Below are 22,994 nucleotides of genomic sequence, written 5' to 3'. Positions count from 1 at the left end.
TCGAAATGTTGTAACTTGAAACTGATTTTTTTCCCCATAGGAAACGATGTTATAAATGGGGGATTGGTTCCTGAACCAAGGCCTTATGCCCTATTTTCACCCAAAATTAACCCAAAATTTTGTATAGTACTCAATCAATTATAGACTAGTAATAAAGCTACTTTTATTTATTTTATACTGGACTAGGACTTATCTTTTTTTTCAGTACAGGTAGTGCTGTAGTGGTAGCAGTGGCAACAAACTAGCACCAGACAAGCTGCCTGACAAATGGTTCCCAGACAAGTGGCATGCTGCTGCTCTGGCCACATGTCCAGATGGGCATTGGGGGTGGGCATGTGGCCCCAGATCTGCCCCAAGCACAGCCTGCCCAGCCCCAAACAGATCTGGGGGCACACATTTCCACCCCCTCACCCCATGCCCTCCTGGACAAGTGGCAGGAGCTGCCAGATGAGCTGCAGCTTCTCCCATGCCCATCCATAGCCCCTGCTCCCAATGCCACAGGGCAACTGGGCAGGGAGGCATAGAGGGACTTTCCTATCACCAGGGTCTTAAGCCTCCAAAAATCCCCCCCACTCCTGGCTTAAGCCTCCCTGGCCTCCGCCACCCTCTTTCCCTGGTGATTTCCCCACCCCGCTAGCAGCCTGCCCCCTCCCTGCACTTCCCTAGCCAGAGGGGCCTGCTTCCAGGAGAAGTGGCGGTGGGATGGATCCTTGACGTTGCCGAGCCTCCCTGCTTGCCCTAGGGCCAGGGGCAACCTTTTGGCAGGCTGCCTGGCCCCTACCATGCAGGGGGACACGGGCCTTCCCTCTAAGGCAGCAGCACCCCTGGGGACATCCATGAGCGGGGCAAGGTGGGCCGCTGTTGTCCGAAACCTCAGGCACCTGATTCAACGGAGGGATCCTTCCAGACCCCTGGGCTGGGTTACTGATGGATTGTGCTGCCTTCCGCAGCCTTGGCCTCACCCCTGCGCTGCCCCGCACCAGGCCTGGCCAGCCTGGCCCTTCCTGGAGGGCCCCTGGGCTCCTGGTGGCTGCAGGAGCTTCTGCAATGCAAAAGCAGCTGTGGGCCTGCTCCTTTTTTTTTTTTTTTTTCTCTTCCAGGCCCAATCCAAGTCTCCTGTCCAGCACATCCCCGGCAGGAGCGGTGACGGAAGCACTTGGATGAGCTGCGGCTTCTCCTGTGGCTGCCCATAGCCCATGCTCCCAGTGCCACTGGAGCAGGGGCTATGGGCAGCTGTGGGAGCAGCCTGGCATTGCCCACCTCACCATGGGAGGGAACAGCTGGACAAGCTGTGGCTGAGTTACTGGGGCTGTGGGAGGAGTCATAGCTCGTCTGGCTGCTGCCCCCATACAGTGAGGCAGGCAGTGCCAGGCTGCTTCTGTGGCTGCCCATAGCTCCTGTTCCCCGCACTGCCAGAGTATGGGCTGGTGCAGCCCTGGCACTGCCCACCTGGCCCCAGCTTCTTCCGTACCCACCCATAGCCCCAGTTCCCAGAGTCCCACACAGCCCCATCTGGGCAGCGCTTGCTCCAGCCCCAGTCTATCTCACTGCAGGGGCCTAATCTGCCCCCACATGGCCCTTCCTTTCCCCCTCCCCTTCCACTATGATGGATACAGCATTGTGAAGCTGAAACCCACACCAAAACTTGGAAACCAGTGTCAATTTACAAATGTTGCAACTGCTGTTTGTGGTAACTTGAACAGTTGTAAGTCGAGGACTGCCTATAGTACAATGAACCCTTCATACAGTTGTCAGGTACAGGCTTTTAAGCAAGTCTCGCTGACAATTTTCTTCATCTGCCCCTTAAGTTGGTTCTCACCAAGAAGATTTATACTCTGGTTGTTAGCATAAGCTAAATCCCATCTTTGGACTTTTTCTCTTTTATTATAGAGTAGCTTATTAATGTTCTGTGGCAGCTGTCAATCTTTGGTATCTTATTGAGTGTAAGCATCTTGGAAAGAAGCTCAGCTCAAAACTGTGTGAGTCTGTTACCCAGGTTAGCTAGCTAAATTAAACTAGTGTGTACCAGCATATCTGTGCTAAACTTCATATTCATTTTGGTGGGTAGAGGGGCAGTCAATCTGTGCTCAACTCTCCCCTCCCCCCCATTTTTCTCCTGTTCCATTTTCTTATTCAGAATTATCTTGGAAATAAGGTCCTGGATTGCTTCCAGTGTGTGTGTGGCAGCATAAAGTTGGATCATGGCAGTTGACAAGGCTTCTTGTTCTCCTTAATGAAATTATACTGTACATTTGGTGACTAAAGTATATACATTAATGATCAAAATGTTCAGCTTGTGCTTTCTTTCCTTTTTCTTTTTAAATACACCAATTCATTTTCAGTGGCAGAATCTGTATGGATGTTGGCACATGTCATTTTTAGCTCTGCCTTATGGAGTCCTTATCTTCACTAATATTGTGGTGTAGCAACCATTTGTAAATGCTCACGTTTTAAAAACAGGAATGGTAAATGTTCTCTTTCACAAGGAGAGGCTATACTGCAAAGTTGAGGGTATATATAGGGCTCTGTATCGTATGTGATTATGCAGATGCATAATTTGTGTTCCTTTTACATTTCTTACTAAGTGGTACAATAATCTAAGCTTTCACGTAAATTAATCTTTGGCTCTTTTTTACAATTGTGAAGGTAATCTTTGCATGGTGAGCAGTGTAAATAGTGCTGTGATTACTTTAAATAGCTTGGAACATAGGTTTGACTGGTGTTGACTGTTCCAATTACCTCTGAGATGCTGGCTCTAATCTGAATTCAGGATACTTAAATATTGACTCTTTTGTTTGTTTTTGTTTCCGATTATATTGGCAGAAACACTGTGCTAATGTATTTCATTGCTGTTAGATATAATGGTAATACTTGGACATGATACAGGAAGGACATTTGTTACTAGCTTTCACTGTGCTAGTGTAGGGATTAAAGAATTCTCTATTCCTTTCAAAGCAGGACAGGGGAGTCATAATTTCAGAAACCTTCACTGAAGTAGCATAAAACAATTTAAGCAAACAAGAGAAACTGGTAGTACTGTACTAAAGCAAAGGGGCAGCCAGAGGGGGAGAGCCTGTAGGAACAGCGCTTCCTAATGTAGTAGGCCGTAACGCGTGCATCTTTAGATATATGATTTGATGTGGCTGCAGTCCAGCCAGCTCTTGTGTGCTAGTAGCTTGCAAGAAATTGGAGAGTCCAGCTATAACTGAAATGAGATGTATTGGACTCATGACTGGTTCATGGCTCTTGCTGCTACATACCTTCTGGGAGGGCTGTGGGCGGGGGGGGCCTGTGCCAGGCTCTTCCTGGGGGTGGGATGCATGCCCCTGGATCAGTGACAGGAGGTACATGGTGCCACGCTCCCCCTTTTTTCTGTGGCTGCACTCATACCCCTCCCCCCTGCTGCAGTAGCCTGCTGCTGTGGCACTTGGAGGGAGGAGGGACCTGGCACTGGCACCTCCTGCCCCACCTGGGGTGAGAGCCAGGAGCCCTGCACCCCCAGGCAGCGGCTTCAGGCCCATGTGGAGCAGCTGGGTGCAGCGTCTGCTGCCGGGAGTGGGACCAGGCTTTCCTACCTGCCCTCCCCCTTTTCCCCGGTGGGGCTTACAGTTCCCACTGTCCGGGACAGAGCCAAAACCAGAGCTGCTGGGGTGCAGCTCGGACCTGCCCGCCCCAGGAGTGATTCCTGCAGCCCGGTCCAGCCTGCTTGGGGTCAGAGCCGGGAGTCTCGCACTCCCGCCAGTGGCTCCAGTCAACCTCTCCCAGCCCCTGCACCACCACCGCTCCCCACTTCCCCTGCTCCGCATGTGACCACCACCACCACCCCACTCCTCCCCTTCCTAGGTCCGGCCAGAAATCTGCCTTGGGTAATAGGCACAGCAGCAGGTTTTTGGCTTACCAGCACCACCTGTTTTTTCTGTTCAAATCCCTGTTAACGGGCACAAGTGGGGAATGGGCCATTCCCCACTCATGCCAGTTAACAGGGATTTGAACTGAAAAACGGGTGTAAATCAGTAAAAACTGAATGACTTAAAAATCAGTGAAAATCAGTAAAAACTGAGAATGCAGAACTATAGTCATATGACACTAGGAAGCAAGCAACAGCAACCACTTGGTGCTGAAAAGTGCTGTTTACCTGCTAAGCTTGTTGACTTGGCCAAAACTGACATGCTTCCCTTTACTGAAACTCTGTATTTGAGTTGTCCTTAAACTGTATACTACTACTTGCTTGTTAAAAGAGCAGAGACCTAAACATAGAAATTGGCTTGAGTTCCACTATTTTCTTCCTTCACCATCTATCTTTCATGTGGAAGTCACGGGGCCTCCTAAGTGGTAGCTTCTAACACAGGTCAAGGTCGTGTAACATATAGTAAAAATGCATTGAGCTAGTTGAACCTATCACTTGGACCTCATTCCCTCAGTGTATTAAGCGTTCATACTTTAACTTGCCCTCAGGTGGAGTTGCAGAGTTCTTCCATCCTAGATGGACTCCATGGCCGCATCTGGAAAAGGAGGGGCACGTGCTTGCAGTGGCACAAATTTTGTGGCATTTGTGCCTTAGCACATGCCGCTGCACATGGACTTTGTTGCAGGACAAATTGTCTCACTGTGGGCAAACTGTATTTGCCCAGCCCCTCTTGGCTTTTCAGCCAGCAACAGCTGGAGGCTGGGGCCAGCACCATGTGCCTATAAATGACATGGTTTTGCTTATTTCCTGCCTCAGTTTATTATGCTTGTAAAATTGGGAGGAGGCTGTTTTTTAATTGAACTGGCTTGGAGTTCAAAACAAGCTGGTGCCTGTCTTTTGTAGTGGGTTTATATGAACAAACATCAGACCTCAGCATCCTGTTTCTTGTGCCTAAAAGAGAGCAGAGAGGGCCTTTTGAATCAGAGTGGTTTTGGTTTCTGAGTTTCACTCCTCCAGTGACAAACGGGAGTTCACTTATTGCCTCATTTGTGACACAGCTAGTTTTTGGGTAAGTCACTTTGCACCTTCATGCCATATCTGCAAAGTGAAAACACTTCTCAAACTATTGGGAGAGCTTAAATTGTATATACATTCTGACTACAGCGAGTGTCACCGATCAGTTCTTTTTCTTTAAAAAGTGGTTCTTTGTTTAGTACAGGTTTTGATATATGATAAATGGTGTTTGGAACTTGGAGGCTGTTACAAGAGGTGGTTGTGGGGAAAACCTGGTATTTCCTATCACTTTTTTTATGAATGCGGGGGCGGGTGTCTTCTGAGGAAAATGGTATGGCTAACTGTAACTACATAGCATAACATGCAAAATGAGATGGCTTAACTTTGGCCACTTCATTTTGTAGTCCTTTTTTTAATGTTATAGCCTCTTTTTGGGGGTAAGCTGTGTAATCCTCAAACACAAGTAATGTAATCAGCATATAGTAGCAGCTGGTCACTTTCTTCAGTAATGCAGTGTTCCACAGTTGAGTGGTGCCAGGGATGTTGAGGAACAATTATATTAAAGCCTGAATGATTGCAACTTTGTTCCTTTTTTAGGATATGCATGTTAGCAGGATGGAAGATTTCTAATTGAAGAAGAGGAAGAGAAGGAGATATGCAGAGCAACATGGAGACTCCACTTTTTGATGGGGAATCTGATAGAACTTCAGTGAGTAGCTTAAATATTATTTCCTGTGTTCGAGTTCATACTCCTGAAATAAAATGCAAATGTTTCTTTATTATAAATGGGTTCTCAGCTTGTAGTTGTGCATATAAAATACAACTTCCTATGTTGAATGTAAATATAAAGTATGCATATCAGCAGTAGTGAAATGGACTAAGATTTGCAGAGCTTGCCTGTTGACCTCACATGTTACTTTTCACTGCTACATAGTTTCTATGTATGAAAACTTTTGATGGGACTTTGGTATTCACCCTTTTGGTATGGGAAGTGGGGGAAGGCATTTGGGTAATCTTGATGGCCACCATTTGAGTAGGGCAAGATTGTATTTTTGTCCATCAGCAGTTTTAAGGGCAGCATTCTTTGAAGTGATGAGGGAGCAAGGAGGGAATGATGGGTATTAGCAGGACTATTTCAAAGGCAAAAACACTTAACAATTGGTTTCCATGGAGGACTGAAATTTGAGGCAGGTAATATCAACCATTTTCACTTTGCTACTATTGAGGATTTCTTGACATATTTAACATTTAAAAAGTAGCAATTAAATTGGCCAAATATATCTTAATTATAGGTGTAATGTGAAATATTGCATGTTTCTATTTTTTACTACAGCTGCTGTTAGACATATTTTCAAATGGCAAGAACAGCCTAGCTTGGTTTTTATTGTACTAAAGATGATCAATAGCACCTTTTTTTATTTTTTTTTATTTTTTTTGCTACTAGAAAACTTTTAACATTGAAATCTGTTGCTTGCTTGACGTTTTTGACAAGTAATACAGAAATACTATTTTCACTTTGGAATAGGGAAGAACTGAAAAGTTGGGCTAATTCTGATCTTTTTATGAACAAATGTGGAACATTTTTTTTGACAGACATGAAGTGCTTTTGAAAGATCCTTTTCAAAGGAGTATGAATAATACAAAAATTAACAAGTATGGATTTGAGGCAATTAATTTGACTGAGCTTGTCTCTGGAGGCCCAAAAAAGTGAAAATTTTGATATGTAGAAGATCACGGTCATCTTGGAGGGCTTTAATGGGAGAAGTCCTGTTAGGGTTTCTTGGCAGGTGTTGGTAGAGGGAGTAGAGCTTTTTCCCCTTAATTTTGTGTATAGCAGGCCATTTGCCTGTGTTCTAAAACTGATGTAGATAAATCCCTTATAAAATTGTATCTTCTGTGCTGTTAGTACAATCTTTCCTGTTCTCGTATTGAACAGAATTTTGTCTCTGAGCAGAAGCTTTGGAATGCCATGGAGCTTTAAATAGTTTTGCTCAGGAGTGGGCAATTATTTTGAGCAGAGGGCTGCTTACTGAGTTGCAGCAAGGCTTCAAGGGCTGCATGACAGGCAGCCCAGGGCAGATTAATTTTCAAAAATTTTTTTGGGGGGCCCTGCGGGCTGGATAGAATGGCCTGGTGGGCCACATCTGGCCCCTTGGCCACATTTTGCCCACCCTTGGTTTAACTGATACAGGATTCAGTATGAAATCTCTTTCCCTCCCCCCCCCCCCGTTTTTGAAGCTCTTGTATATTTTTGTGAACTTTATTTCATTGGTGGGTAACCTGCAGCATCACACAGTAAGCAAAGCTGGGAGGTAGATGCACAGACTTTGGTGTTCTCCAAATAATTTCTCTTTTTAACAGTTGCTGCACATCTCCATGTGTTTTAAAATAGCATTTCTACTATTACTGTTAAGCAACCATTTACTGACTGGTGGCGGGGTGGAGGGTGAAGATAAGAAAGAGGATATTTGGCAATGGGAAGACATGGTACTAGAAGCCAGGAGGGAGATGAAATGTGTATAACAAGAAGCTTTGAGGTACATAAAGAAGAGGTGATGGCTTATGAGGTAGGTAGTGACAGATCTGTCAAGCCTTCCAGTTGAATGATTTTAGAAAGGTATGTGGAAACAAACCAGCAGCGGGATTCCTGGAAGAGGTGGTAGAGTAGAATATATGAAGAGATTCAGGATCTGGGAGAATAAAAACAATTGAAGGTTATTAAAATCTTGCGTGTCTTTGAAATGAAGTATGTAGACAGAATGAAAGGCTGGAGAAAGTAGCTTGAAAAGGGTATATCTAGATGGCATAAGGTTGCAGATGTATCTGAGCTAGCTTTAGGTGTCGGAAGCACTTGAGCTGCTTTAGCAAAACTAACTGGCCTGGGCAGAGCACCACACTAATGTAGCTGTAGTGCTGCTGGTAGCCAGACTAGGCTGGTATTCTCACCTGGCACTGTCTTACAGTTTATGGACATGGCTACATGCACTGAACTTGAGCTATATTAATTATTTAAAAGCTTTTGAGAAGAGAAGAGCATGGCTAAGTGTGTTTCTGATATCAAAAAACGCAAGTAGTAACAGGAGCCTGTTTATCTCACCTAGCACTTAACCTGTGTGTGGTTTTACTCCAAGTTTGTAGGAAAAGCAGCTCCTCCCCACCCCCAAATACAAATTGTTGCTTTCTTACAGAATTTCACAGGAGAATCAGGTAACCTAGGAAAGAACACAAAAAGCTAAATATGCTTAAAATACCAAAATGAAGAGAGAGTATTCTGTGTCCCAAAAATAATTTGCCCAAGTCTCTCCAGGCATATTGTCTTAACATGGAAAATTTAGGTTGAATACAGACCAAGATGACAGATTTTTTATGTGATTTTAAAAAAATATGTATTTTACTATCTCAGAGATGTGCCTTTAATAAAAAAAGGTTAGAGTTAAATTATAGTCCATTCAGCTCACTTGTATTTTGAAAGAATTAAATTTGTCTCTTAAATAGTTTCCATTTAAACCTCAGACCGTCTCTAGTTGTACTAGTCTTTTTTTTCATATAATAAATGATCTGTGGCTTTTTACCAGATTTTTAAAGAGAACTGCCAACCTTCTGGACTGTGCATGATTTCTACATAGTTTTCTGCCAACTCACCTTATGGGCTTTTTGCTAGCTCCATTGGTGACCTGCCAAATGTATTGCTATAGTGTTGAAAAATCATGGCTTCCCTATTTCATGCATAAAACTAGGGGTTTGGAAGCTTCGACTTGACATGGCTCCTTGCTTCACGATGGGTATTTGATGCTTGCTTCCCATGCCAAATGAAAATTACCAGGGTTATCCTCGGAGATTTAAAATGGTGGTGATCTTGCACACCTGCCATTGTGACCCTTCCCTAAACAGTGTCCCTGCCAGTGTGGCAGAGCAGTTGACTCCATGTTGCCCCCAAAGGCAGTAATGGCCTGTAAGAATGCTGTGCCAAGTTGCGTGTTCTGTACAGTGGTATTATTGTTGTGATTTATAGATTAAACCCCACTTACAAATACTGGATTTTTTTTTGGTGATTCCTTTAAAGGTTGGATTTTTTTTTTCCCCATCTTGAATCAGAAAATGGGGTTCCTTTCATATGTAGAAAAAGTTGCTTATGTGAAATACTCCCTAGTTTTCATTAGGAAACGACTGTTCCTTCTTTTTTTGTGTGTTAAACGAGGAAAATCAACTGGAGCATTGTTAACCAGTAATTTTAGGTGTAGGTCATTTTTTCCTTAGTTTTCCAACTTTTTGCATTTTAATTTTTAGGTGTAGCAAAATGCAGTGAAGTATGATTTTAAACATCTAATGTTATAACCCCAGGTTCTTAACTCAGAATTATAGTCCGTTGAATGTCTCTGTCTCTCTGTTAGGGAGTGATTTGAATTTAAACTATTGGCAAATATACTGGTTGTTTTTTGTTTGTTTTTTTTAATGCACAGGAAATCAGAGCAGTTGGGTAGAGGGGGTCGGACTCGATCTATTGAGGTCCCTTCCGACCCTAGCATCTATGAATCTATGAAAAACTACCCAAGATCACGTTTTGCTATTGTTATTGCTCATTCCAAGAGTTGTTTATGTGTATAAAATGTCTCTTTTTGCTAGAGGTGTGTTTTGCCCATCTTTACATACAACAAAGCCTCCACCTTTTTCCCCCTTTAAACCTAAGAAACAGCTTCTTCCTAAATTGTGTATTAAATAGTTTAGATATGACTTCAATGGTAACTTTTGTTGTTCTTTCTTGGCCTTCTGGGCACACTAGCTAAAAATAGCATTCAGTAGGGAAAACTCTGGAACTCATTCACTCCAATTATCTTTACCTTTTGGAAGTCTAAAATATCTAATAAACAATAATTTTGTAAAAATTAATAGTCTTATTTGCTGACCATGGCATTTTTTAAAAGCAGTCTCTTCCCTTCCACCCCCGCAATGTCTGGGTAAAATTTTCAAAGGCAGCTAAACCTGATAGAAAGTCCAGTGGGATTTTCTCTGCATAGATTAAGGTAGTTAGTCATGTTAATCTGAAGTCCGGGCAGGGCGTCACTTTAGAGACGGGATTCATTCAAGAAGACCTCTTCTGAAAAAAAGTTAATGTCTAGGTGCCACGCTTCCCTGCCCTCTCTTTCTAAATAGGTTGTTGATGTTTCTTCATATCTGAAGGAATAGACAAACAACTCCAGATCCTGATGGCTTCCCTCCCAACCCCAGGTGAACTCTACCCAGATAGATCCCCACGTGCACACAAGCTTCCCATCCCCAGGTACACCATATCTTATGCAGACCTTCTTTTTTCACATTTTCATTTTATGGAAAGCTCAGTGGTTCAAAATATTTGTCAGGGCTCAGCTTTTGCTCTTAGGTTCACCATGTGGCATGTTGCATGTATCTGTCTTAATTGAGGTTTTCAGGCCAGTCAATTGACCTGTCAGAGATTGTCAATTGACTGCATATTTTTTTTTTGACCAGTCAAAGATGATAGCAATTTTACAGGACAACCCAAAAATCTTTTTTTTAAATTTTCTTGACACAACTGTCGCTTTTAAAATTGTGTGACACCTTTCCTAATAGAAAAGGTATGCATTTTCTGTGCATTATTATTTGGACCTATTGGGAATTTTTTACTGTTTTGACAGATATTTGACTGGTTAACTAACCAAACTTTATTTGATGGGGTCAAATACCCAACCTTAGTCCTAATTGGGATGGCTTCTCTCCCAATCTCAGGTGGGCCCCCACCTGCACAGCAGAACCCAGCACTAGACTAAGTAGACACTGGGGAAAGGTTCCAAATAACTTAGAACAGGGTTCTCTGCCACCACCCCTCTGACTTCCTTGAGACTGAACCTGAGCAGCACCCTGGACCTGCTTTCGGGGCTGCTGTGAGCTGCCAACTCTACTTAATTGCTGGGGCAAATAGCAAATTTCTTTGACCCTGTGGAGACTGTGTAGGCAACTTTGCTTTAATCTTCTGATTAAATTTACCCAGGTGTGTAGTTGATTGTAGTAGTTTGTTTAGATCAACATAAAATTGCACTTTAATTGGATATTTTTGTATAGGTATAAATTTGTTAAACATTTATAGTGTGGTCTTTTATGTTAGAAAATAAAGTACTGAAACCCTCTTCCATGCTTTGGAAAGCAGAGCTCATTGGGCTCCTGTGGCTTTAAGATGATTACAGAAACGTTAGAATACTTGAAATATCTCCATACTGGAGGATTTTGCTGGCTGCCAGTAATCCCATAGGATTTGTTTCTGGATACAAAATTCTCTGTGGCTTGACAAGGGCACTCAGTTCGTCTTCCTCATTTTCCCTGAGAGGTAGAATGATCTACAACTGACATTTAGTATAGTCTCTCCCTCTAATATTTCCTCCTCCTTTTCTAGTCTTCTTTGACTGAAGCGCAGTTTTCACTTACAGGTAAGAGGGCATCTGCTGCTCTGCAGGTTAAAGCTTCATGGCTTAGCTGGTAATTGAGCAGTCCTGAAGGTGCTGGACCTCCAGGAGGGTAGCATATAAACATAGGTTCGTTCATGTTCCCATTTGAGTGCAACCACTTTCTTTTTTCCCTCCATTGGAGGTGTAAACTTTTGGTTAGTCTGGCAGAAATCTACTTGAGGTTCTCTGCAGGAAGTGCTCGTCAGAGATGTACCATCTGGCTTCATCAGAGTTTGAACTCCTACAGTATTCTTTTAAGGAAGCTGTAGAGAAACATGATGGAAAATTCAGTGCTTTAGCATATCAGCTTTTGAAAAGATCAGTGCTTTCAAATTGTGGACCCTGTCTATATAATTTGAAATTTTCTTCTTGTGGTTTCATTATTTTTTGACAGTATGATTGGAAGAGTCTTTTTAATAGGGAATAACTTTCATCTCGACTACCGTATTTATTCCATTCCAAGATGAGGCTCACCCTCTTTTCCCCCCCTACCATTTTAATTTGGGAGGGAGCCCCTCATCTTGGAATTGAGTACAAGGAGGGGGGATGGGACAAGTGGCTGCTAGAGACTTGGGCTCCAGCCCCAGCCCCTACCTGGGTTCAGGGTTAGAGCCACAGCTGGACCTTGCCTCCCCCACCTCACTACTGTGTCATCTCCCCCTGCAGCCTCTTTCCCCTGCATCTCCCCTGGCATGCATTCTCTGGTCCCCCACCTGCCCTCTTTCCTCCCCTCTGCTTTCCTTCTTACCCTTGCTGCATGCTGGTAGGCTCCATCCACACTGCAGCCTGGGCACTGAGTCCACAACCCAGCCCTATAGCAGCAGTGTGCAAAGGGGTAGGCATATCCAGAGGGCAAGTTACTTGACTCACACTGGGGGTAGAGAATGAATGACCCTACAATAATTAGGTCCTATACGTGGAAAATTATAACTAACTTGTACATTTTTCCATGTATAGAACCTAATTATTGAGGTGGGGGAGGGGCCGTCTTATATTCAGGGTCATCTTGGAGTAAATATGGTTTGTTTTTCAAGATGCTATCAGACAGTCTACCCATGAACTTGCACGTATTCATTTAACTAGACATATATTTTAAAATCAGTACAAGTTACTGTGTTGACACTCAAACTGGAAAAAGCTGAGGGTTGTTAGGAAAATAACTGTTACTCTCGCATCCCTCCCCCAACAGAATTTCAATATTTCATCGAAGGGGAAGGAGCCTTGGCCAAATATTCTAGAGCAGACTGTTCCCCTAGATGGAGCACATGGTACTCAGTTGAATAAAGGTAGATTGAAAAGTTTCAAGCAATCCTAGTATTTAAATGTGAACTTATACTGTAGAAGTCAAGGTGTAGAGGTGAACCTAATTGATTTGGAGATGCTCAGAGTCAGCTGGTCTCACAGCTAACTACCTCTTTATATTGTGCAAGTCAGTTAGTTTAACTGGTACAAATGTCTGTAGACAGGTGTTTTAAAAGCAGTCATAAAAATGCATTGTTAAATACTTAAAACCTTGGATCCATTTTTCTTTCCTGTTCACACTTGAATTCCAGGTCACTTACCCAGGGTATTAACTGACATCATAGATTAAAGTAATCCATAGGCAGTTACTGTCTGTCCTGTATTAAAAGTTTACTTAATATAGTGCAGCAAAACGCCATGAAAGAAGGGCTCAGCAGGCTAATAACCTTTTTCCCTTTAGTAGCCTGTATGTACAGTCTTAAATACATTTTAATCTGTGATCATAATTTAAGGATGTCTTTTTTTTTTTAAATTTTATAGCGCACCCCTGCATGTCATAAGCATTATTAAAGTGTCATCTGCACTTAAAAAGAGATGTTGTTTCATAAGCAAGATACTGGATCTAGCTTTTGGGTTTGCTAGCCTTTTAAAAATGCTTTCATCTGAGAAACGACTAGGTATAAATAAAACTTTCATGGGGACAGGTCTACTATTTGTCATCGGGTATGACTGCTGCCTTTCATGACAATTGTATTTTGCTGCTCTTTACTCAGGTTTTTTTCTTGCCTAATTTTAAACAGTCATGTGGGGAGGAGCTAGGTCTCATTTCATCATGTGTATCGGTGGTTACTAAGTACCAATCCGTGCAACTTGTGTGAATTCCCTGTAAGCAATGGGACTGCACCTGTGCTGGAGGATCTGGTTTTAATATTAGAAAATTCGTTACTGATGACCAGTGATAGTCTGAGAAATGCAGGCTTAGTTTTCAGTTAGCACATTTTTAAAATCAGCACTCAATATAGAATTCCTGATGCACTCTTCAGAGAGAACTTTATCCTTTTAAGGTAAGTATTTTTGTTTCTTTGGGGGGGTTGAAATTACTTAGGCAGTGTTTGACCTACAGTGGTGCTAACTGCAGATGCTGCAGATAATAAACTAGGAATCTGGGAGATATGGGGCTCTTTTCGTTTAAAAGATACTGAACTGGATTACTTCTATGAAGAGAAGATATAAGCATAAAAATATATGCTTTGATTTTTTTTTTTTTTTGATTAATGGTAAAGATGGTGTCTAATACTTATAGTTTCAGGCTTATGCTGGGTCAGCCGAGAATGCAGTCTGTCAGTATGTTCATACTGTTTATTGGTGAAGATCAAGAACAGAGTTAGGCAAGCTTGTGTTACATGCTGTAGCATAGCAGCGCTTTGTACCAGTCTGCAGGATTAGCCATGCAGTGCTGAAATATTTACATTAAAGGCCTTGGAGACACCTTGGGTGACTAGCTGTGCTCCATGGTGTCAGTAGTTCTCATGTTGTTACTTGCTCAGGGCTGTACTTTAGAGGCAGTTGGTATAGGGCCTGTTGCTGTGCTCTTCCAATGTTTCTTACCAGTATGCAAGTACAGACCATCTAAGGATTAGGTAATTTACAAGGGACCAAAAAATTTTTAAATTGTGTTTGCTCATTAATGCTTTATTTCCCACTGCTTGCCTTTTTCTTCAAAAGCCTTGAGTGTGTGAGCTGGCAGGTATCGGAACAGTGCTCAACGGAGAGACCTTGGTGTTCAGTGTCGGTGTCATTGATCCTGCTGGATTGATTCTTACACCTTTTAATGTACTTGTACATGTTACTGTTTCTCTTGGCTGTGGTGTCCCTATCAGATATAAAAAACAGTGTAAGATAATATAATCTCACTTAAGGGTGTAGTTTGTCCCAGTCTTGCTGTCTTATGCATCTAAAAGAATGTAACTATACCAGTCAATTGGCTCCCTTTTTAATTTCTGGGATTTTTGCAATCAAAGTTCCTTTTCATAAAAACATTTTCTTTCACCTGCTACTCTATGCAAGACCAAAGCGCACAGGGGTCACATTTGACTGCCTGACTAAACAGCTAGCAACTGGGGACATAGTCTTTTAAAAAACTGCCAAATGCAGCTAACTAAATTGAGGTGTTCAAAGAACTATTTTCCCTTTTTTTGTGATGCATCATAAAGGTTACCTGCAACAAAAGTAGCAACATATTCAGACTGAAGAACTAATTTTATGCATCTCTGGGCTCTCCATTTAACTGTATGAATGGATTCTTTGAAGGCAGGAGACTTAGGATACCCCTTCGCAGACCTGGGTACCTCCTCACTTCCGTTCTCTTAACTCACATGCATACTGAGACTTTTTTAAAGTAGGGTAGGGTTTGCATGTTATAGGGTTTTTGTTTAAAACTTTGGGCTTGAGCATACTACCAGAATATTTACTTGTATATGGTGTTCTGTCTAAATTTATAATACATGTTGGACTAGGTAACACTTAAAATTGAAAGGAAGAAATTGGCACAGCAGAGAGGCATTTTCGAGTGACACGTCTTAAGAGGAAAGATGCATGCTTATCGTGGTCACCTATGCTTCTCTCCTTTTGATCACATAATTTGTGTATGAGTATGTGTGTCTCCAGTTCTAAGTCCTTTGGGGCAGAGAAAGACCACCTTTTATATCTGTACAACTTTTAGCATAACAGGGCCTCCAATCCTTATCGAGGCTTTGTGTTGAAATGGGTTATAACTTTACCTTGTACTCAGAGGTGGGGCATGCTGTTACTCGGTAGCTCTGCTCCATCGTCCCACAGTGCATGAAGTCATATACACTTCAATGGAAAATAAACTGAGGAAGAAATGTGTATATTAAAGATATAGGTATTGTGCAACAAATAGGTATAGACACACATTTTGGAAAGTTAATGGGGAAAAAAAATGCCTCTTACCTGATTTACAAATGTTAAAGCTATAGAAAGGAAAGAATACTGTATGTGTTGTGAATGAATAACTGTGCTTACACTGAAAGTAAATTCTGAATTCCCATTGCACAGAATAATAATGCCCACCTGCATCATCCTAGTGGGTATTCACATGTAGGAGTTGGTGTTTATGTAAAATCTATTTAAAAGTGAACAGTTTATTTTGCTAGTAGAAAAAAATATCTCCAATTCGTTCTTCAGTGGGATTTCTGTCCTTTTAGGAAAGTGTCCCTGGTAAAGAGAAACAACATACAAATGGGCATGTCTCTGCTGTGTTTTAAGTGAACATTTGCAAATTTGTTTTACAAGTCCTACTCTGAAAGAGGGCATTTGCTGCTCACTAACCATACACAAGCTATTAATAGCCTCTCTTAAGCATATTTGTCAATTATGTTGCTTCAGCTGTTTGATTTCTAAACTGTTAATCTTTTAAGGGCTTGCTTTCAGTATTGATATGCATGTTGTTTTAGTTATAACTAACTCTGTCCTTCTTCTTTTCCTCTGCTGCCACCTTTGCATATTTTGCTTCTTCCTGGCCTGGACTTTTTTGTTTGCTGTTCCTCGTTCTCCAATTGCACTGCACAAACAGCATCCTGGTGAAATCAGAGACTCCCATGGACCATCAAGTAAGTGAGACTGCTTTCCTACATTATACTTAGATATATGAAAGGACATCTCTGTGGGAGCACATGAGTCACAGACTTTTAATGCAACGGTTTTCTTCAATACATGGATGTTGCTGTTTGGTTTTGGTTCTTGTTTTTGTGAAACGGGGGTTTTTTATAAGGGGGGAGTGGGGCTGGGAAGAAAAGAACAGACAGGATCCTGAGAGAAGGAAATGAGGGACAGCAGCAGAGTAAGGACCTGGACTTCAGAAAAACAGACTAACTTGCTCAGGGAACTGATGGGCATGATCCCCTAGGACAGGGGATGTTAACTAGGGGTATGTGTACCCCTGGGAGTACTCTGAAAGGTCTTGGGCGGGCCAAGGCAGGACAAGAGCAGGGTTGCACTGATGCTGTGCTGCTGCTGCTGCTAACCCCACCCCCTGCCGTGTTTGACCATTCGCTCGCCACCCCCACCCCCCTAGGGGGCCGCTGGGGATACACTTGTTAAAAAAGGTTGAAAACCCCTGCCCTAGGAGGCTAGTCTGAGGAGGAGTAGAGTCCAGGACAGCTGGTGGTACTTTAAAGAAACCTTATTGAGGACACAGGAAGTTAGTTAGCCTTCCCAATGTGCAGGAAGGCTAACTAACAACTATAGTATGGTAGAAGACCAACATGGCTTAGCAGGGAACTCTTCAGTAAACTAAATCAGAAAAGGGAAGTTTATAAGACTTGGATAAATGACTAGGGAGGAATATAAGAGCATTGCTTGGGCATGTAGGGATGACATGGGGAAGAACAAAGCACAATTAGAGTTGCAGCTAGCAGGGGTTTGGAGGGTAATAGGAAGTGTTTTCTACAAACGTGTCGACAACAAGGGGAAGGTCAAAGAAAGTGTGGTTCCCTTACTATATGGAAAAGGCTGAAATACTCGATGCCTTTTTCATCTGTCTTCACAGACAAGGTCAGCTCCCAGACTACTGCACCAGGCAGCACAGTTTAGGGAGGAGGTGAGTGGCCAACAGTGGCAAAAGAACAGGTCAGAGACTACATAGAAAGGCTAGATGTGTACTAGTCCATGGGACCAGAGGGTGTTGAGCGAGTTGGCCAATGTGATTGTAGAGTCACTGGCCAACATCTTTGAAAACTTGTGGCAATCAGGAGAGCTCCTGGGTGTTTTGAAAAGGGGAAATACAGTGCCGATCTTGAAGGAGAACTGGTTAGCCTTACCTCAGTCCCTGGAAAAAATCATGGAGCAGGTCTTCAAGCAATCCATTTCTAAGCACTTGTAGGAGGAGACGGTGACTAGGATCAGGCAGTGTTGATTCACTGGGGCAAGTCATGCCTGACCAACCCGATTGCCTTCTATGATGAGATGACTGGCTTTGGGTGTGTGGAGACCAGTGGATGTGATATGCCTTGACTTTAGCAGGCTTTTATCTCCCACAATATTCTCACAAGCAGGCTAAAGTACGAGTTGGATAAAGTTACTGTAAGGTGGACTGAAAAACTCCCTGGATCATCGGGATCAGAGGGTAGTAGTCAAAGGCTTGATGTTGCCAGCCAGTGTCAAGTGGGCAAAATGGAGCTGATTATGGTTGTCTTTTGTTTTTGAACGTCTGTACCTGGCAATGATGGAATAGAATGTCAAAATTTGTTCTGATGCTGGATGTCCAAGGCATTGCATGCCACAGTGCTTAGGACATTTTTATTAGGGGAACACGCCAGAAGGAAACTTTTTGCCTTTTCAAACATTTTTGATAGATTTTTCTTTTTTATTGATAAACCTCTGGTAAATATGTTTTTACTAACATATTGCATATCACCTGTTGGAATACAGGCTAATGGTAAGTGTGAGGTAATAGTGTGGGGAAAGTGCATTTTACGTAGAATTGTTAGCTGATTCTGATGGTCCTTCTGGTACTCAAACTTGTTCACAACGAAGATTTAAATTGAAGACCATATTAACCCCATATCCATTAAATGTTTAGGGTCTGTGATTGTTGCATGTGACTTTTGGTGCTAGGCTCTTTCAGTTAAGTACCAAGACTCCATATACAATGCGCAAGGAGTGTTTGATTCTTGAGTATAGACTCAACAAAAACCATCTGACTGAGGTGAGAAGCTGCATAAGCTTGCCACTGCGAAACCCTGAGGATGTGGCTGTCTTAATCCACATTTTTGAAGGTTATAGACTCCTTCAGCCTCAAAACTACTTCTGAGGGTGAGCCCTGGGAGGCCTTTCTTGCATTACATGGCTTCCAAAGGAGGAGTTCAGATAATAACCTGTTTGCCAATAAACTAGTGCTTAAAATGCTTCCATAGGAAGTGAGAAACTACCATCTTTGGCTGTGTTTTTGAAATCACATAATTGCCGTATTTTGTGTGGGAGTGGGGTGGGGGGTCTCCTCTTGGATATTTTCAGATCTCATCTCTGAGGTTGACATAGCTACAGGAATATTTAGTTAGTGGATCTTGGCAGGACTTCAGCAAAAGCTCGGTATCTGACTGCATTACTCTCTGAGTGGTTTGAGTGCTGTGCAGATTCTAAGGGTTTGAGTCTTGGGTTTTTTTGGGGTTTTTTTAAATGTCAAAACTGATGTTCCTGTAAAGTTAAGTGTTTTTGAGGCCAACACAAGTTTAACAGGGATTTTTTTTCTTAGGACTGCAATCTTTCACTTGGGCACTTTCATTATTCTACTAGGGCAAAGTCAAACAAGTTAATAACATGGAGTAAAAGCCCTGTAGCTGCTTGTAGATGGACTGCATATGTAGTGTGATTCTTTGTCAGGGAAGTGGCTGATTGGAGTTATGTATAGAGCTCACAAAATAATATTTTGGGGTGTTCATCGCTCAGTTCCTAAAGAGTGTTGTACCACTTAGGATTCGAAAGCTGCTGCCTCAGAAAAACCATAAGGTTTCATTTTATAGAGGTGTTGAAGCACCTGGAGTTCTGGGTATGCAACGCTTCTGAGAATTAAGCCATTGGTATAGTTTTTTTTATTGGAGAACAAGAAACTTACATAGGTGAAAGGGAACCTCAAGTGAGTGGGACAGCTCTTAAGATAGGGTACTCTCCATTTTCTAGCAAAGTTTGTGAACTGAAGTCTTCCCTTTGTTTTCCCAGAATTGTAGAGCTGCTTACCGTGTTAACTGGAATGGTCATAACTTTAAATTCTTTTCTTTCCCTTGATCATCTATCTCAGTTTTACAGATTTAAGTGGACTGTTCAAAAAAAAAAAAATCAATCTGAAGAGATTAAAGTAAAAGCTCCACTTGTTCAAGTACATTTACGAGGCAAAATCCTCACCTTGAGGTACTTAAACTAACATTTTAAAATTTAAAACACTAACATTTTAAACTGCCAAAGAGTTCAGAAGAAGGAGAGTCCTAGCAGTTGCCAGCAGAAGGATAATTTATAGGTGTAATTTATTGCACTTTCGTTGCCTTGCCTAGGTGAGCCTTGCTGCAGGAAAGAAGGCTGAGATGACAGTAATAATGAATTGCAGTCGAGGTTTGTGGACAGAAGTGATATCTTTTATTAGACTAATAAGGTTTTTGCAAAAAAAATCCTTTAAAAAAATTACAGTGGATTACAAACATTTAACAGGGTGCATGGTGGTAAGTGACTGATTTTTACCAAGCAAGCATCAAACTGTGGTGGTCTGTATTAATCCCATGTGCTTAATTCACTTGCCTTCTAAATTACTAATCAAGAATATACTTCCTGAGCCCTGAAACTTTCATGCTCAAGCATGCCAAGTACTATATAAGCTAAAAATATTAGGAACCATTAGAAATTAATATATTGTTAGCATCCAGAAATAAATTTTCTCAGGCTAATTCCTCAGATAAATGTGTGTATGTATTTTTAATATTTTACTCTTGATATAAATAACCAGTTGATACTATTTACAGTACAAGGGTTTTTCTTTTAATGAAAGCTACAGAGATTACAATATGGACACTGCATGCAATCTAGAGGGTGGGGGTGCTGCCATGTCATAATTAGAAGATTTGGAAAGTGATTATTACTTAGTAGTAGTAGATCCACTAGCAAACAGTAACCAGTAGAGGGCATTGTAGTACCATTATATAGAGACTTTTTATGTTGTCAGGTTCTGCCTACATGAAGCAGAAGAAACACAAAACTAGTTGCACTGACTTGGTATGTAAACAGAGAGAAGTAAAAAATGAGAAGGCATTAGGAGGGAGTAAACTTCTTAAGTGATTTAACTGGTTTTTTTTAATAACTTGGCTTAAAATTGTTGCTTTTAAAAGAATTTGAACAGGACACAAAGCTATATTTTAAACACTTACAATCCATAAGAAAGTAGGACTAAGAGACCTGATGATGTTATCTAATCCAGCCCCTTGTTCAGGTCATCCCTGACTAAACCATCCTAGTCAAGTGTCTGTATAACTTGATCTTGAAAATTTTCCAGGAGATTCCACAACTTCTCTAGATAGCCTGTTCCAGTGCTTGACCATCCTTTCTTACAGCTCTTTATAACTAGGTGTGCTGGAAGTGTCCTGTGCAGTAGCTCCTTTAATTTTGGAGTGCCCCTGCACTCATCCCCCCCTGCTGATTTGGCAGATGAGCCCTATTTGCCTCTCCACTTGCTCCTGATGGCTGGGGGGTGAAAACTCCAATTTAAAATATGCCAGTTTTTGCCCCCCATGCAGCTAGCAGCAAGCAGCAGGGCCAGAGGGGCCCCTCCACCTATCAGCAGCAGGAGATGACAGCCATGGCATACTTAAAACTGTGGGTTTTGCCTCCCTGCCAACTGGGGGAAGTGGCAGGGCCCCTCTGCCAATCAGTGGGATGGGGGTATACAGGAGAAACTCCAAGATTAAAGGAACTGCAGGATTAAGGGAATGATTAAAGTGCACTTCCAGCATGAATTCTGGTGGTCCCTATTCATAACCCCAGAGGCTAGAACATGCCTTTTTCTGAATCTCCTCATTCTTGCATTTTTGTATGTGTGCTGACTCGGGGGTGCTATAGAGTGCTAGTATCCCAGGCACGAATCTAGAGAAAAGTACTTGAATTGAACGCCACTTTTTTTCCCCTTCTCTAGTCAGGGTGAGCAACTGGGGTCTTCCTCCTACCCAAGTTGCTTGAGTATCAGCTCGCACTAAGTTGTACTGCAGCTATTCTCAACCAGGGTGCCATGAGATCCTTTTAAGCATTGTGCACAAGATTGGGTATGCAAACACATACACGATTCAGGAGGTAAATCCAGAAATTTCAGATAGGAATCCATAGTGTCAAAAATGTTGATCCATTATGGCGTTTGAGTTCTTTGCAACAGAACACTTGCTCTATCATTTTTTGTATCAAGCAAATGAAGTTTAAGTTTTGAAATGGGATGCCTCAATTCAGAAATGTTACATTTGTGGGAGGGATGCCCTGAGTCTAAAATGGTTAAGAACCACTGGTGTAGTGTGCACAGAAGAGAGCCTTAGATTTCTGCTCCTCTGTTACAGCAATACAAGTAATAGTGAAATGGGGACTGCTACCTTACTTCCTCATGCTGCTCACTGTGCTCAGGTACTACTTTCTGCATTTCATTGTAGTGGTATTATAGTAACAAAGAGGGGAGATAACCATGTGCTGGATAAAAATGTGCTTAACTTGTGGATCTCATTATGGCAGGAGGTTTTAGAAGCAGAGTATACCCAGGTTCATAAAGGAATTGGTATACCCAGATTCAAATTCATGGATGAAAAATCCACTAATATCTATCATAGAATCATAGAAGTAGGGTCGGAAGGGACCTTATAGATCTTCAAGTCCAACCCCCTGCCAGGGCAGGAGAAAAAAAACTGGGCTCAAATGATCCCAGCTAGGTAGGCATCAAGCCTCCTCTTAAAGACCCCCAGGGTAGGAGCCAGCACCACTTCCCTAGGAAGTTGGTTCCAGCTCCTAGCTGCCCTGACTGTGAAGTAGTTCTTACGGATGTCTAATCTAAACCTCCTCTCCAACAACTTGTGGCTGTTATTCCTTGTTATGCCAGGGGGCGCTAGGGAAACAAGGTCTCTCCCAAGCCCTTCTGGTCCCCCCTAATGAGTTTATAGACTGTCACCAGGTCCCCCCTCAGCCTTCTCTTGTGAAGGCTGAACAGGTTCAGGTCCCACAGTCTCTCATTGTAGGGTCTGCCCTGTAGTCCCTGGATCATTCGGGTGACCCTCCTCTGGACCCTCTCAGTGTTGTCCACATCCCTCCTGAAGTGGGGCGCACAGAGCTGGACACAGTACTCCAGCTGTGTCCTGACCTCCTTGGCCCTGCTAGAGATGCACCTGTGGATCCACGACAAGGTCCCGTTAGCCCTGCCAACCGTGATGTCACATTGGCCCGTGCTCATCTAGGAGTCAATGATGACTCCAAGATTCCTTTCTGCCTCCGTGCTTTCAAGAAGTGCGTTTCCCATCTTATAAGTGTGCTGCTGGTTACTGCTGCCCAAGTGCAGCGCCCTGCACTTGTCAGTGTTGAAGCGCATCCTGTTTTTGCTAGCCCACCCCTGTAACCTATCCAAGTCTTGCTGCAGTCTTTCCCTCCCTACTAGTGTGCTCACCTCACCCCAAATTTTGGTATCATCAGTGAATTTAAACAGGGTGCTTTTCACCCCGTCGTCCAAATCACTGATAGAGAGATTGAACAGCGCAGGCCCAAGGACCAAGCCCTGGGGGACTCCGCTGCCCACTTCCCCCCAGGTTGAGTATGACCCATCCACCACCCTCTGAGTGTGACCCTTCAGCCAA

At 42.6% G+C, this 22,994-nt stretch overlaps 1 protein-coding gene across 4 annotated transcripts in view; it reads left to right on the top strand.

Moving 5' to 3' along the window:
- OSBPL8 (oxysterol binding protein like 8) overlaps positions 1-22,994 on the top strand; it is a 142,961-nt gene that overhangs the window by 38,231 nt on the left and 81,736 nt on the right. For 2 of the 4 annotated variants that reach the window (XM_090042563.1, XM_090042561.1), the window contains exons 2-3: positions 5,519-5,630; positions 16,214-16,250. Coding sequence is in view for 1 of the 4 variants with exons in the window: in XM_090042561.1 (XP_089898687.1) it covers positions 5,577-5,630; positions 16,214-16,250 (91 nt within the window). In the remaining 3 variants the exon portion in view is untranslated. The remainder of the gene's footprint in view (positions 1-5,518; positions 5,631-16,213; positions 16,251-22,994) is intronic. The other 2 variants (XM_090042564.1, XM_090042567.1) reach the window with 1 other exon arrangement.

The sequence above is a fragment of the Crocodylus siamensis genome, chromosome 4 (genome assembly GCF_052110815.1).
Source record: "Crocodylus siamensis isolate JL-2025a chromosome 4, ASM5211081v1, whole genome shotgun sequence".
NCBI classification, from domain to species: domain Eukaryota; kingdom Metazoa; phylum Chordata; order Crocodylia; family Crocodylidae; genus Crocodylus; species Crocodylus siamensis.
This window is presented reverse-complemented; position numbering and strand designations above follow the sequence as displayed.